The following is a 16,829-nucleotide window of genomic DNA, read 5'->3' as shown; positions in this document are numbered from 1 at the left end:
ATAGCTGTTATGTCGATGCAGTTTTTCTTAAGCATGTTTGTTGTGTAGTTGTGACGGATTTAAATATCTTATTTCTCTAAAAATGGATAATAAATAAAAATTACATTACTTGTTGGAAACCAAATCTTAGTATTGCATTACCTCATCTAAGAGATTGCGTTTCGTTTCTTTGAATAAATACAATTTATATTTTTCGAAAATAAGCAAATGTATATGATGATGGGAGTGTTTGATTGAGCTGTCGGAATTCACTGAGAACAGAACAAAACTATAACTGAAGCCTTAGATACCCGGTAGGTTGGTTCAAATGTAATTGTGGAGGGTTGCTTTTTACGATACGTTCACAGTAACTCGGCTAAATACTTTAAAGCTATAAAATACAAACATCTACATTTATGAATGTTAAATTGTGTGAATACTGCATGCATATACAAACACTAATATCCGCCATATTTAGGGTTATTCCGATTTTTGGCATTGTCAATCGAGTAAGCCCAAAGTAAAACTATTAAAAAAAAAAAACGTGGTTCGTGAAGTAAACATTTTGTATTATTTCACGTGTGACTGCAAGACATCGGTAAGCTTTGGTAGTGAGAGGCGGCAAGTAGCAAATTAATATTATACATTGTTATACACCGTCTCCGTGTATTTTAAAATCGATAGCAATGACTGAGGTATTATTGAATGAGTCCTCAAAATACATTCACTGTAGCCTGTAGTGTAGGCTAGCCGCACATGGTCCAGGACCATACTAGGCATGGCCCATAGCCTGGCATAGGTGTGGAAATACAGCATGGGCCCTGTTGTTTCACACAACTTACGTAAATAATTATATCCATATATTTTAAAACTGCTTTGCAATTATAATTATTTGTTGAAGAAACTTTTTCATGTTACCTGAAGAAACAATGTAAACAAATTTACAATTAGTATTACAGAACTGATGCAATCAAAAATACATGTCGTGAAATGCCAAATGGGCCTACCCCTTGAACAGGTAGTCCAAGGGACATAGTAAGTGTGGTTCTTACTAGGTCTGGATCTTGTAACATCACTATATAGGCCCTATTCTCCGATTCGAGTTGTGCACGCATCCTGACAAACCGCATGGTGGCAGGCCGCAGTTACCATGACGACTACGGGACTGGGTGAAAACAAACCGTTATTTGTATGGGAGTTAATGGGAGCACTAGAGGAATATCGTTAATTACCGGACTTCTGTCCGCGCAAATCGAAAATGCCGAAAACCTGAGCAGCCTTTGGCAATACACATCATATTATAATGATAGACAGCAAGTTAAAAGTTTTAATATTTCCCGTAGATGAGGTTAAAAAACGTCTGTGGGCCAATGCTTGCAAAGGACGGGGGAAATCACGGGTGCAACGATACAACTTTACCCACCTCTGTACTCAACAGTTCATATCAGTGAGGATGTAGGAGTGTAAATAAAACAAACAGACATTTGACATGCTGGTGTGAATATGAACATGGATTTGTAAGAAATCGGTGATTACTTATCAGTAGCACATTTGACTTAACATAGGGCCAGGTCATAGGCCTATAGTCCGTCGTCACATCCTCCTATTTTGTAAATAAATTCAGTTTGGTTTAAGAAGAAAAGTAAAATTGTTTCGGAAATAACAAAACCAAACCTATGTTTGTGTGCAATTGTGTGAAATAAATGATTTGTAGTAAATTTCATAGTATTAAAAATACACGTTCCCTGTGGGAAGGGCTATACATGTAAAACATTTTCTATTGCATTAACATGTCACACTTTTTACTTATATATTTTCTACATTTTTGTAAATAAAATGTGATTATATATTTTGTAAATTTTAAAAAAATAAAATGTACTGAATTAGCGCATTTTCTTTTCTTTGTGTTTTTCTTCTTTTGTAATGTGTTTAGGTGATTATGTAAAATACTAATCAGTTTGTCAATAGCTAAATACAAACGTACACTCGGAAAGTATCCCAATAGTTTTATTTAGTCTACCTAGGTAAAGCATTTGCAAAACATTGATAATTTTCAGAACAATATAAAAGCCATAGATCTATAATTGTCGCCATATTAATACAGAATCGGTTAAAATACGGTGCTTAAATTTCATGCTTATTGTAATGTAGTAAATATATAGCTTAAAGTTGTTGGTATTAATTTAACCCAGCCATACAGGTGCAGGCAGCAGTGTGCTGTCACAATATAGACAAACAGATACTTTATTATCAGGTAATTTATTAACGTCTCACCTAATGTACATCACATATTTACTAAGTAAAACAAACATAAAAATACATAAGCCATTCCTTATGGGATTATGAAAGACAGTATAGTTAAATAATAGAAGTATGTACAATTAAAATAATACCGTTGTGTATAATACGATGTATAATATTTAAAAAACCCCAGGTTTTGGCTGTTACAAATGCAAGGTTAGGCTCTGACATTAAAATTCATAACTTCTCTAAATTAGGTAAAACATAAACAAAATTTACAACATAACTGAGCATGCTGGAACAAATTAAAACGAAGATCCACATAAAAACGGACAGTTTACAAAAAAGGCAATACTATATCTAGTTTTCTCATCCACTGTAACCCTGGGACGATGTGGGGCATTTTTTAACTTTTGTAATGTCATTACTTCAGCTGTGAAGATGATAACGTCAGCATTGTGGGTTTCGTAATTTAGCAGTGCATGCCCGTGGGAACGGTATCTGGAGTGTCTCTGTGTAGTGGGCACAATCTCTTGGGGTTCCCTTCCTCTAGTGAGTGGGGGGGGGGGGGGGGAGATGCACCAGTTATATATATTTTACCTTTTATATATATTTGTTTAACACACACACACGCACATACACACACAACTGGTTGTACGCTTCGAGCGACTTGCGATTTGTCATGGTTTCCCTACTACAGGTACTCCTCAGGAATATTTGTAAGATATTCATATATATCACACTCAACATTAGGCCACGAGGAATGGTCATTAATTTATAAATGCTCGGGCAGTTTATAATAGACATTCACGCAAAGCACATGCCGACAGCACAAGAGAAGGAACCAAAGCAGAGGCAGAGGACATTTAAAAAAACGAAAAAGTATATACCCACCTTTTCTGTCCAATCCATGCTTTTAAAAAAAAGAAGACAAAACCCAAAACCCAAACTCCAGGTGGGTTTTTTTGTTTGTTTGTTTTTTGTTTTTTTTTGGGGGGGGGGGGGGGGTGTGTTGGGGTTTTTTTTGCCAGTGTTCCATGTCTGATGGGATTGGGAAAACTAGCGGTAGTAAATCATATCTGAGATTTTGTTCAGGCCACTGAATGATGCAATACTAGTACACCACTGTTAAATTAATTTATTAGAACAACAGAGTTTCTGCCAGAGAGTGAAACCGGTACCTGGCGCTATACCCAAATTGTTTTGCAGATTATTTTTTTAACGTTAACTTTTTGACATAATAATAATTACTCTTATCATTACTGTATGATTTTCTTAACCCTATTTCTAAAATTAAAATCCCCCTCCCCCCATCCCCTGTTGACTGTGGTTGCATTCAATTCCATAGCGCCATACCCAAACATTTCAAATAATTTCTGGCAGAAACACTGAACAGACATAACAAATTAAATATGTATATAGGCCCCTATACTGGGACTTTTTTAACAGAAATTGGGGAATTTTCAGTGTCACTTTTTTTTGGGAAGGGGCCTATGTTCGGACCCACACAACGTCTTGATAAATACTTGTTATTATTATTTTATTCTTTCTTTCTTTTTTTCTTTTTTTCATTTTTTTTTTGGGGGGGTGGGGGGAGGGGTGCCTATAGTAACTTTCGATGTTTTGGTTGGCAACAGATTAACACTTGGGACTACCGACTAAAACAAAACATCGGAAGTACGTGAATGCAATAACATGCACACGCATGTGCAATATCATGAATCTGCGTATGGCAACTTTAAGTAAAATTAACAAAAAATATTTTTATTTCGCAACATATCATGTTCAGGTGTAGTTATAGTATAACAAGGATACTGACAGAATCCAAAATAGAAGTGCTATGCTTCTCAATGGACAAAAATGCCTAACACTGATGGGCGATTCAGTGTAAATGAGCCATTTGTTTTCACCCAGTTCACTGGTTGCTAGGCATGTTAGGGTGAAGGTCAGCGGATGTGACGTGCAACACGAATCAGAGAGTAGCCTGTATTCAACCGTTTCTTAACCGAAATAGTGCAAAAAATTACACACAAACCAAAAATGTATAACCTACAGTACTCACAAAATTCTGATAAAAGTAGAGACTGCACTGGAAGACTAGTAGCGCCATTCAGATCTGTTACATTATTGCCACAGGCATCGAAATAAGTTGAGAACGGTAGTTCGGGTTACCGGGAAGTTACCACATGTAAGAAAAGTCGAGAACGGTGTTTCGTTCTCGACAAAAGTTTCAACGTTAACAGTAGTTTCTTTTCCGAACGTAAACCAGGCAATGCATTCCGAACTTCCACGTTCCATTTTCTCGTAAGGAATTGCATCGATGTTCGTGCACACTTGTGCAGTTGCAAAGTAATTTCGGCAATCCGTGTTTAAATAGTGCCTACTAGATAAATTTACTTCCGGATTTCGTTTCTCATGTTTGCACGCATTGATACAATATCAGAACGTTCGCGTTAAAAGTAGTAGTAACAGGAATTCAATTTTAACTTTCATATAGTTGTGGTAACCTATAGGTTACCAGGCTATTTTTTGTGGTAACGTGTAAATGGGTTACCAGACACAATGCTTATTTCGATGCCTGTTGCCATATGCAATTTTAGTCAACGTCTATAAAACATTTATGGTTTAATATTGGAAGAATACCAGTACTTGTAACAGGTATAAAATACATTGATAAAACTTTATAACAAATATAGAACTCATGTTACTTGCCACTTTACGGTTTATTCAGTGGCAAAGTGAAAAAGTAACGATACCACATTTAATTATTGAAAAATAGTGTTGTCATTATTTCAAGTATTTATTTTTGTGAGGTAATTATATTTAATTTACTACTCTTGCTTTACATGACAAAATTTAGATGTTTTGATTTATTGTATAACTGTGATCGCCAGTTAACAACATCATCCTGTTTGTGTGTTTACTACAATCCAAGATGTTTACATTTTCAATGATTTGTTATTATGAATACATTTATTGTGGCCCTGACACATCTGTTGTTAGGGAATCACATAAAAATAACCCCTATACCCACATCTTTATTATTAATGGATGTAAGACAAAATGTCACTGGAAAAAATGTCAAGTCAAAATATTAACTATTAAATAATTAAAGTGGAAGGAAGGAAGGAAATGTTTTATTTAACGACGCACTCAACACATTTTATTTATGGTTATACCTATTGTAGAAAAATTAGAAAGCATGTTGCTGGCACAAATCAAATGAGGGGAGATTAGTTTTTTTTGGATACCCACCACCCACAAAATAATATTTTATTTAAATGGTAGGATACGTAGGGGAAAAATAGCAGTCATATGAGGCATAAAATAGCAGTCATATGAGGCATAAAATTATAATTACAGTCCTTCCCACCTCCCTCATGTGATCAATTCTGAGATGGCAGGGCTTCTAGATTATGGTAGCCCACTCCCATGGCTAGTGATATTCAATGTAGGGCTAGTGAATAACTACTATTGCCATGCCCAATGGCTAGTGAAAAAAATTGGTCAACTGTTGCAGTATAGTCTATTTTGTAAATATCAATATCCTGCATTCACCCCCCCCAATGTTAGTGTTTTTAAGCTCTATCTCCCTCTTTAGGTGACATATCCGATTATTATTATTACGTAGTAAAATTGTATTAACTTAAAGTAAAGTTGGGCTAGTGAATTTGTAATCATGGCTAGTACATTTTTTAAATCACTGATCCCATGGCTAGTGGATTTTATAGAAATTCCAGAAGCCCTGGAAATGGCCCTTATTTCAAATTCATGACTGAGTGAAAACTAAACAATTCATTGTTTCAAACTATTTATTTGATCCAGCAGCATAAGTCATGTATAATGTTTAGATGGTTACAACACATGCATAAATGATACAAAAAGAGTAGTGTGGCTAGTAACATTTTAAGCTTGGTGAGTTGTTTTTTTTGTCCACTAGCCAAAGAAAAGTAAGTTATAAAACCGAGCGTAGAACACTGCCCTCTCTCACTGTCTCTCTGTCTCACTTTTCTCTATCTCTCATATGACACACACACACACACGCTGACATTTTGACAGAGATGGCACACATTTCGTCCTCTTACATATTGACTATTGACCTGTATATCACTTTTTCCATGGCCGACTGATGCTCTTTACTCTGTACAATTAAGCATGCTGTGATAATGTGAGTAACGATTGAGGAGTTGCTGATTACTACATTTAGTACATGACCATTATGCTAATGTTCATTTGTAATGCACAAATGAGTTTTATTACATTCCACATGTATGATATATGCTTATGCGACAAAAATGGCCATTTTCTTATGTTGAACCCTTTTGGGGGGTGGATGGGTATTATAATGACCAATTAGTCAATTATACTGATTATATTAAAGTGCTGTGCCAGACCATACACTAAAATTTCAAATTCCACAATTAAATGCTTTCTTAATTCATTGCAATAATATTTTATACCGATATGTAAATCAATAATTACGAAAATGCCCCATAAAAGTATTAAAACATCACTCCCGTAGAACACTGCCTGAAACGACCGAGTAAAATTCTCGGTAAAAACATTTGCCTGTAAATAACCGTGACGTCACGAAGGGAAGGCGCTTCACAGAAACCTACCACGAGATAACTTTCAGCGCAAGCAAAAGTGGGACCGACAGCGACTGCCAAGCTCATTGATCATGCGATTCTTCTTTCAATGATGAATAGTGTAGTAATGACGACTGGACTAATATTTGTGCAACACAACAAATAATGCCTTATCAGTTTGAACCTGGAACATCTTCCGACGAACCACCGGCCTGACAGATGATGATGAAAATGGTCGTGGAGACAGCTTACCACTAATTTACAACTTTTATTCTTGTTTTGTTCTTTAGCATTTCGTGCGAATTATTTTGCTACACTGTATGTTCTAATTCTTGTGATGTAGTAGAAAAGACGATAAATAACTCTTGAATTCTATGAGTCAAGTGGACCCGATATCGGTAATTTTAAGAAATAAACAAAAACGACTTTTAGTCTGTCCCATCCATCTATGAAGATGGGTTTTTATGTGAATAATTTCAGTTTAGTTTGACGTAAAAAAAAAAGTAAGTGTTTTGGAAATAACAAAACAATACTATTTTTTTGTGTGCAGTTGTGAAAACAGTCTGCTCAGAAATAAAGAACTTATAGCACATTCCATAGTATGAAAATAGGTTTTCTCTGTGGGAAGGTATAGTAAAATTAATTTAATGTATTTATAGTCTGTTTTACAGGGAATGCCTTTTTTCATACTATGGAATTTACAAGTCATTTATTTCTGAGCAGATTGTTTTCTAAGATGCATACAAAATTAGCTGCTTTTTTATCTTTTTTACAAAAAAAACCTACATTTTTGTAGGATGGGACGGACTAGGCTATAGATACTTACTTGTCTGTACTTTATTGTTTTAATGTTCTCGAACTGTAAAGAAAAATTTCACAAATGAACGAGATGCAAACGACAACAAATCGGATCTCGATGATTGTACGAACCGTGCATGAGAAAACAAACTGACCGGAGTTGAAAGCATAACGCAATTTGGGACATTAACGATATGCACCCCAAGGTCGTTTCGGTGTGGATGGCGTCGGCTTGTTGTCATTTGTTTTGTGTCACAGAAAAATTGTTGGTACGGCATCTTTTTTTAAAAGCCATAACACATGGTACTCGGGCATTTTCTTCCTGTCCAGTATTTCCACGTTGTTTTAATCAAATTCACACACAGCTTTCTCACAGCAACATTACTAGAAAATGCGTGAAGACTAAATTTATCGGCTTTTGTATTGCTACAGCCGCCAACAACACACCACTTAACCATAATAAACACAAAAGAAGCAATGAACAATGGCGCTGACTATCGAAAGGAGTTCCCTTCGTGACGTCACGGACCAAATCTTACGGAAATTCCCGAAACGAATTCAGCTGGTTCTGTTTTTCAGGAGAATATTTTTAAATGGAAAATATATCGGTATATAATTTTTTTACATTTTTTAAAATAATTTTCTAATCATATTAAATAATATCCTGATTGATATAGCTCAATACATCATACATCTGGAACAGCACTTTAATGGTATTGAAGGTATTTTAAATATTTAAAAATAATGAATACATTCCTAAAATTATGAGTGTGCCAAACTTTTGGATTTTAATTTTTTTGGCAAAATGGAGTTACCTACCCTGATTAAAAAATTTTGGGGGGGGGGTCAGGGCCAATTGAATTTTTTTTATTTTTTATTCTTTTAAAAGTATTTCTTCAGTATAACAAACAATCAATATCATTCTTGTCATATTTAAAAAGTAATTAAAACGGTCACCCGAAATATGCCAAAAACTGGGTTTTTGGCATATTTACAATCCAAAAACTTTTTCCCAATCAAAAAACCTCACTAAGAAAATAATTCTGTCAAAATCGTATTCAATAAGTGTTTTTTTTAACTTTTTTCACAGTATCAATATCATATGATTTACACCAAGCACAAATATAGTCATAATAATGTTGTCGGGCCTAAACATGCACATCTGTCCGTTTCTGCCTTGCGGTAAATGGGGAAGGGGGGGGTAAAATGCGGAACTGAATACCTATTGTGGTTTTAGAGTTTATGAAACATGAATATGAGTAGACCTAACGGTGCATAAATCTAGTTGATAAAATAATATCCGTTTGTATTTTATTTTGGTCTACTCACATTTGATGTTTCATAAATGTTCTGCACTTTACGAACAATTTGGAAACAGAGGGAAAAGATTTTTTTTAGACTATCTAAATATAGAAATGTTCTCGGAAATAGCATTTTAGTACTTAATTCTCCATACTATTCCCATCCCGAGAAATATAAACTAATCCCTGAGTTTTAGTATTTTCCGATACCAGTACAGCAATAACACACACACTGGTAAAACTACCTCAAAATGCATTTGCACGTGCGACATGAACATCTGAAATAGACAGTTTCACTGCTCCAAAACAAAATGTGAGGCTCACGTCTGGTCCATGGTATTTTCGTTTCATTATTTACTACTTTCTAGTTATTGATTTTATTTGCCATAGAACTAATATAATAATTAACTTGACCTTAAGTGGGATATAAAGTAAGTTATATCCACACTTACTCGGTGTATCGGTGAATATCCCAAGTTTTGGTTTTGACCAAAACTGTAGGGATATTCACCGATACACTTCGTAAAGTGTGTGTATAACTATTACCTATTATGATGTCAGCTAACACCGAACAGGGAACATTTTGTTTTCAAAATCTTGATTAGCAATATTTGTAGTCAATTGAAAATTGATTAGCGAATACTGTTCAATGTTTTAAAATTAGTGTGTGGATCCTGAACAAAATGTTCCCTGCTGAAGAATGCTTTGAACCACAGACGATGTGGCCTCTTCTTACACGTGTATGTTGTAGCCTAAGTGGTATTCATTGTCCTTTGCATGATACGAATTAACGAATGAGCAGATTGTCCTATAGTTAGTACTTAAGCATCAAGACTTTAATAGCCTATAATGCACATAGTGATTACAGTTAATGTATTAATACCTGTTATAAAACTCTTTCCTTTTTAGATAGTGGCCTCTTTCTTGTTTGTGTAAGTTGTATTCACTGTCCCTACCATGACGAAATACACAACATTTTGATCAGCCTAAATAATAGGGATTTTGACTCATAGCGCCAAACCATACGTTGCTTTTTTTGCGGGGGCAAACTGGTAATTTATTGGCAGATGTTTTGGGGTGAACATGCTTGGGGGCAAACGTCAGGCATTCGTACATTACACGGCAGTCGTGTGTATATATAGCCTCATCAATACTCTGTTTTGTTGTACGTTTTAGACTCCTCATAAAAGAGTTCCAATTTTATAAAATGAAGCTACTCACTGGTTGTTATGGGATTTTGTCAATCATGGTTTAATTCAAATGTTTTGGGTGATAGAGCAGCGAGGTTTGTTATTCCAAATGAATGTAATTTCCATTTATAATCCATATTTAGAGAAATAAGGCCCACTAAATCTGTGACAATGTCTTCAATATAACTTGCTGGATTTTTATGAAATTGTAATTAAATTAATGGTCAGACAGTTGTCTCAGGTAAATATGGAACGTATGTTACTCATTTTGTATTTGGTAACATCTTCTGAATGACTCGTGACCTCTGTTTAGTGTAAATTATATTGTTCTAAATTCTAAAATCTAGTTGATTAAATTCAATATTATGTTCATGATATACAGCAGGACAATTATTTAGTGTTGGAAGTGTATACTAATTCTTGCAAGTTGCTAAACTGATTTTTATGCTACACATTAAATATAGAATGACAATTTCATGAACCAGTCAAAATAGTTTGCAGATGTTTAATGAAAAACAAATTGCTTAACTTAGGCCGGATAATTTCCGAAGGACCCATATTGAAGAACAATAACTCCAAACAACTGGAAATTTCTGATGGTCCATGTTGATGGGGGTGTAGTAAACTGGTTGTTAGTAATGTGTGATATAGTAACAATTAACTCCAAACAACTGGAAATGTGTGGTGGTCCATATTAACGGGGGTGTAGTACACTTGTCCTGTTTTTGAACATTATATTCTGTTCAGTGAGATAGTTGGTGTTAAAACATATTGAAGCTAAATATTGTGTTCAAAACATCTTCTTTTATTATTGATACATACATTTATTACTTGTGATCTCTCTTCAGATCAAGAATGGATGACACAAATGGAAGCACTGAGAAAACTGTTGTGCAAGATGAATCTAACCACACGCCTACACAAAATGATACTGTCAAGAAGTCTGCACAAAATGATACTGTCAAGAAGTCTGCACAAAATGAATTAGACGACCAATCTACACGGAATGACACTACTAAAGAAGCTGGAAATAATGAATTGGACAAAGATACTAGACAGACTGAGTCTGACACCAAGAGCAAACAGACTGAGTCTGTGGAAATCGGTGATGTCTCTGTATCGGAAGAAGTCTGCAAAAAGATTGTCAAGCAGTTGGAAGTAAAAATAAGTTTGTTCTTTAATAACTATAATCTATCTTCATTACTGTAAATAGATCATCAAGCAGTTGTAAGTAAAAATAAGTTTGTTCTTTAATAACTGTAAACTACTTTAATAACTGGAAATATATCGTCAAGCAGTTGGAAGTAAAAATAAGTTTGTTCTTTAACAACTGTAAACTACTTTAATAACTGGAAATAGATCGTCAAGCAGTTGGAAGTAAAAATAAGTTTGTTCTTTAATAACTGTAAACTACTTTAATAACTGGAAATATATTGTCAAGCAGTTGGAAGTAAAAATAAGTTTGTTCTTTAATGACTGGAAATAGATCGTCAAGCAGTTGGAAGCAGGCCTAGCTCTAGCACTCACCAAAATTGCCAGTTGCTGTAGGTACACACTTGATGAGAGATTTCACTCTGCTGTAGGTACACACTTGATGAGAGATTTCACTCTGCTGTAGGTACACACTTGATGAGATTTCACTCTGCTGTAGGTACACACTTGAGAGATTTCACTCTGCTGTAGGTACACACTTGATGAGAGATTTCACTCTGCTGTAGGTACACACTTGATGAGAGATTTCACTCTGCTGTAGGTACACACTTGATGAGATTTCACTCTGCTGTAGGTACACACTTGAGAGATTTCACTCTGCTGTAGGTACACACTTGATGAGAGATTTCACTCTGCTGTAGGTACACACTTGATGAGATTTCACTCTGCTGTAGGTACACACTTGAGAGATTTCACTCTGCTGTAGGTACACACTTGATGAGAGATTTCACTCTGCTGTAGGTACACACTTGATGAGAGATTTCACTCTGCTGTAGGTACACACTTGATGAGAGATTTCACTCTGCTGTAGGTACACACTTGAGAGATTTCACTCTGCTGTAGGTACACACTTGATGAGAGATTTCACTCTGCTGTAGGTACACACTTGAGAGATTTCACTCTGCTGTAGGTACACACTTGAGAGATTTCACTCTGCTGTAGGTACACACTTGAGAGATTTCACTCTGCTGTAGGTACACACTTGATGAGAGATTTCACTCTGCTGTAGGTACACACTTGAGAGATTTCACTCTGCTGTAGGTACACACTTTTGTTTATTTGTCCTTTCAGTATTACTTTGGTGATGTCAATCTTCCAAGAGATAGATTTCTTCAAGACCAAATTAAAGCTGATGATGGCTGTATCCTTTTTGAAATGCTATATATTGTCATGCATTATGTGTGTGTGTTAGGGTGTTTTGAATCCAGTGATAGAAATATGCAGAAATTTTCTTTATCTTTGCCTGTAAATCAAATAGTTATATTAAATCATTATTTAAATCGACTTGGAGAGTCGACTTATAAGAGGGTTAACAAATTGTTATCATTATTATTTGTTTTAGAATTTTTGGGAATACATTACAAGGTGTTTTTTGTTGAATTATCCAAGTGTTTATACTTAAATGTGTTAATTTAAGTTACTATAGGTTTTTTTGTTGTCATTATATCGGTTTTGGTTACAAAATGTATTGTGAAAGATGAACTGATCTCATATGCTACAATAATAGTCCACTTAATTAATATAACAACTGTCACAAATCGCAAACCAGTAAACGGTGGTAACCACTTCTGTTTATTCTGTTTATTCTGTAATCTGGTCACTGGAATCAATCGTTGTTCAAACAATCTTTCGTACGAAATATGTGTACATCAACAAAATATGTATACATCAACATGTTCATTATTAGCTTCATGGACATTAATCAGCTTTCACTAATAATTGCTTAGACCAATTCTAAGTATGGCACGAAAACCAGTATATTTTCCACAACAGAGTTATCTTTCTTTACATTGATAATGACTGATGCATTGAAGATGAAAAGTTTGTTTTGTTTAACGACACCACTAGAGTAGTATGACCAGGTAGCACTAATCTACAGCCATCCCTCCCATCCCTGCCTCTGACTAGCCCCCACCACCCCTGTCCCTGTTCAGCCCCCACTCATCCCTGCCAGACCAGCCCCACCCATCCCTGGCTTTGACCAGCCCCATCCATCCCTGCCCTTGACCACCCCCCACTCATCCCAGCCAGGCCAGCCCCACCCATCCCTGCCTCTGACCAGCCCCATCCATTCTTACCCTTGACCAGACCCCCACTCATCCCTGCCAGACCAGCTCCACCCATCCCTGCCATTGACCAGCTCCCCACTCATCCCTGCCTCTGACCAGCCCCATCCATCCCTGCCCATGACCATCCCCCCACTCATCCCTGCCAGACCAGCCCCATCCATCCCTGTCCCTGTTCATCCCCCCACTCATCCCTGCCAGACCAGCCCCATCCATCCCTGCCCTTGACCAGCCTCCTATCCCTACCCCTGGTCAGCCCCATCCCTGCTCTTCATCAGCATCCTCCCTTCCCTGCCTCTGACCAGCCCCCACCCATTCCTGCCTCTGGCCAGCCCTTTGCCACCCCCAACCATCCCTGCCAGACCAGCCCCACCCATCCCTGCCTCTGACCAGCCCCATTCATCCCTGCCCTTGACCAGTCTCCTATCCCTACCCCTGGCCAGCCCCATCCCTGCTCTTCATCAGCATCCTCCCTTCCCTGCCTCTGACCAGCTCCCACCTATCCCTGCCCTTGACCAGCCCCCACCTATCCCTGCCCTTGACCAGTCTCCACCCATCCCTGCCTCTGACCAGCCTCCTCCCATCCCTGCCTCTGACCAGCCTCCTCCCATCCCCGCCTCTGACCAGCATCCTCCCAATCCTACCTCTGACCAGCCTCATCCCATTCTGCTTCTGATCAGCCTCTTCCCAATCCTACCTCTGACCAGACACCTCCCAATCCTACCTCTGATCAGCATCCTCCCATCCCTGCCTCTGGCCAGCCTCCTCCCAATCCTACCTCTGACCAGCTTCCTCCCATCCCAGCCTCTGACCAGCTACCTCCCAATCCTACCTCTGACCAGCATCCTCCCATCCCTTCCTCTGACCAGCCTCCTCTCATCGCTGCCTCGACCAGCCACCTCCCAATCGTACCTCTGACCAGCATCCTCCCATCCCTTCCTCTGACCAGCATCCTCCCATCCCTTCCTCTGACCAGCCTCCTCTCATCGCTACCTTGACCAGCCACCTCCCAATCGTACCTCTGACCAGCATCCTCCCATCCCTTCCTCTGACCGGCCACCTCCCAATCCTACCTCTGACTAGCATCCTTCCATCCCTTCCTCTGACCAGCCTCCTCCCAATCCTACCTCTGACCAACCACCTCCCAATCCTACCTCTGACCAGCTTCCTTCCATCCCTGCCTCTGACCAGCCACCTCCCAATCCTACCTCTGACCAGCATCTTCCCATCCCTTCCTCTGACCAGCCTCCTCTCATCGCTGCCTCGACCAGCCACCTCCCAATCCTACCTCTGACTAGCATCCTTCTATCCCTTTCTCTGACCAGCCACCTCCCAATCCTACCTCTGACCAGCATCCTCCCATCCCTTCCTCTGACCAGCCACCTCCAAATCCTACCTCTGACCAGCATCCTCCCATCCCTTGCTCTGACCAGCCTCCTCTCATTGCTGCCTCTGACCAGCATCCTCCCAATCATACCTCTGACCAGCATCCTCCCATCCCTTCCTCTGACCAGCATCCTCCCAATCATACCTCTGACCAGCATCCTTCCATCCCTTCCTCTGACCAGCCACCTCCAAATCCTACCTCTGAACAGCATCCTCCCATCCCTTGCTCTGACCAGCCTCCTCTCATCGCTGCCTCTGACCAGCATCCTCCCAATCATACCTCTGATCAGCCTCCTCTCATCACTGCCTCTGACCAGTATCCTCTCATCCCTTCCTCTGACCAGCCTCCTCTCATCGCTGCCTCTGACCAGCCACCTCCCAATCGTACCTCTGATCAGCCTCCTCTCATCGCTGCCTCTGACCAGCATCCTCCCATCCCTGCCCTTGATCAGCATCCTCCCATCTCTGCCTCTGGCCAGCATCCTCCCATCCCCCCATCCCTTGCTCTGACCAGCCTCCTCTCATCGCTGCCTCTGACCAGCCACCTCCCAATCGTACCTCTGATCAACCTCTCATCGCTGCCTCTGACCGGCATCCTCCCATCCCTGCCCTTGATCAGCATCCTCCCATCCCTGCCTCTGGCCAGCATCCTCCCATACCTGCCTCTGACCAGCCTCATCCCAATCCCACCTCTAATCAGCCTCCTCCCATTCCTGCCTCTGATCAGCCTCCTCTCATCCCTGCCTCTGACCAGCATCCTCCCAATCCTACCTCTGATTAGCCTCCTCCCATCCCTGCCTCTGACAAGCCTCATCCCAATCCTGCCTCTGACCAGCCTCATCCCAATCTTACCTCTGATCAGCCTCTGACCAGCATCCTCCCACCCCTGCCTCTGACCAGCCTCATCCCAATCCTACCTCTTATCAGCTTCCTCCCATTCCTGCCTCTGACCAGCCTCATGCCAACCCTACCTCTGACCAGCATCCTCCCACCCATGCCTCTGACCAGCCTCATCCCAATCCTAGCCTCTGATCAGCATCCTCCCATCGCTGCCTCTGACCAGCCTCCTCCCAATCCTACCTCTGACCAACCACCTCCCAATCCTACCTCTGACCAGCTTCCTCCCATCTCTGCCTCTGACCAGCCTCCTCCCAATCCTACCTCTGATCAGACTCCTCCCATCCCTGCCTCTGACCAGCCTCATCCCAATCCTGCCTCTGATAAGCCTCCTCCCAATCCTACCTCTGATCATCATCATCCCATCTCTGCCTCTGATTATCCTCCTCCCATCCCTACCTCTGACCAGCATCCTCCCACCCATGCCTCTGACCAGCCTCATCCCAATCCTAGCCTCTGATCAGCATCCTCCCATCGCTGCCTCTGATCAGCCTCCTCCCAATCCTACCTCTGATCAGACTCCTCCCATCCCTGCCTCTGACCAGCCTCATCCCAATCCTGCCTCTGATAAGCCTCCTCCCAATCCTACCTCTGATCATCATCATCCCATCTCTGCCTCTGATTATCCTCCTCCCATCCCTACCTCTGATCAGCCTCCTCCCATCCCTGCCTCTGACCAGCATCCTCCCAATCCTGCCTCTGATCAGCCTACTCCCATTCCTGCCTCTGACCATCCTCATCCCAATCCTATCTCAGATCAGCCACCTCCCAGTCCTGCCTCTGACCAGCATCCTCCCACCCCTGTCCTTGGATCAGCATCCTCCCATCCCTGCCTCTGACTAGCCTCCTCCCAATCCTACCTCTGATCAGCCTCGTCCCATTCCTGCTTCTGACCAGCATCCTCCCATCCCTGCCTCTGACCAGCATCCTCCCAATCCTACCTCTGACCAGCCTCATCCCATTCTGCTTCTGATCAGCCTCTTCCCAATCCTACCTCTGACCAGCCACCTCCCTATCCTACCTCTGATCAGCATCCTCCCATCCCTGCCTCTGATCATCCTCCTCCCATTCCTGCCTCTGACCAGCCTCCTCCCAATCCTACCTCTGACCAGCTTCCTCCCAACCAGCCTCTGACCAGCCACCTCCCAATCCTACCTCTGACCAGCATCC

At 40.2% G+C, this 16,829-nt stretch overlaps 1 protein-coding gene across 1 annotated transcript in view; it reads left to right on the top strand.

The window, feature by feature from the left end:
- The first annotated feature begins 509 nt into the window (after positions 1–509).
- LOC121382831 (lupus La protein homolog) overlaps positions 510–16,829 on the top strand; it is an 84,320-nt gene continuing 68,000 nt past the window's right edge. Inside the window, exons 1-3 of the mRNA XM_041512457.1 lie at positions 510–577; positions 10,947–11,256; positions 12,382–12,451. Coding sequence (XP_041368391.1) covers positions 10,954–11,256; positions 12,382–12,451 — 373 coding nt within the window. The 5' untranslated portion in view covers positions 510–577; positions 10,947–10,953. The remainder of the gene's footprint in view (positions 578–10,946; positions 11,257–12,381; positions 12,452–16,829) is intronic.

This window comes from Gigantopelta aegis, chromosome 10, assembly GCF_016097555.1.
Source record: "Gigantopelta aegis isolate Gae_Host chromosome 10, Gae_host_genome, whole genome shotgun sequence".
NCBI lineage: Eukaryota > Metazoa > Mollusca > Gastropoda > Neomphalida > Peltospiridae > Gigantopelta > Gigantopelta aegis.
This window is presented reverse-complemented; position numbering and strand designations above follow the sequence as displayed.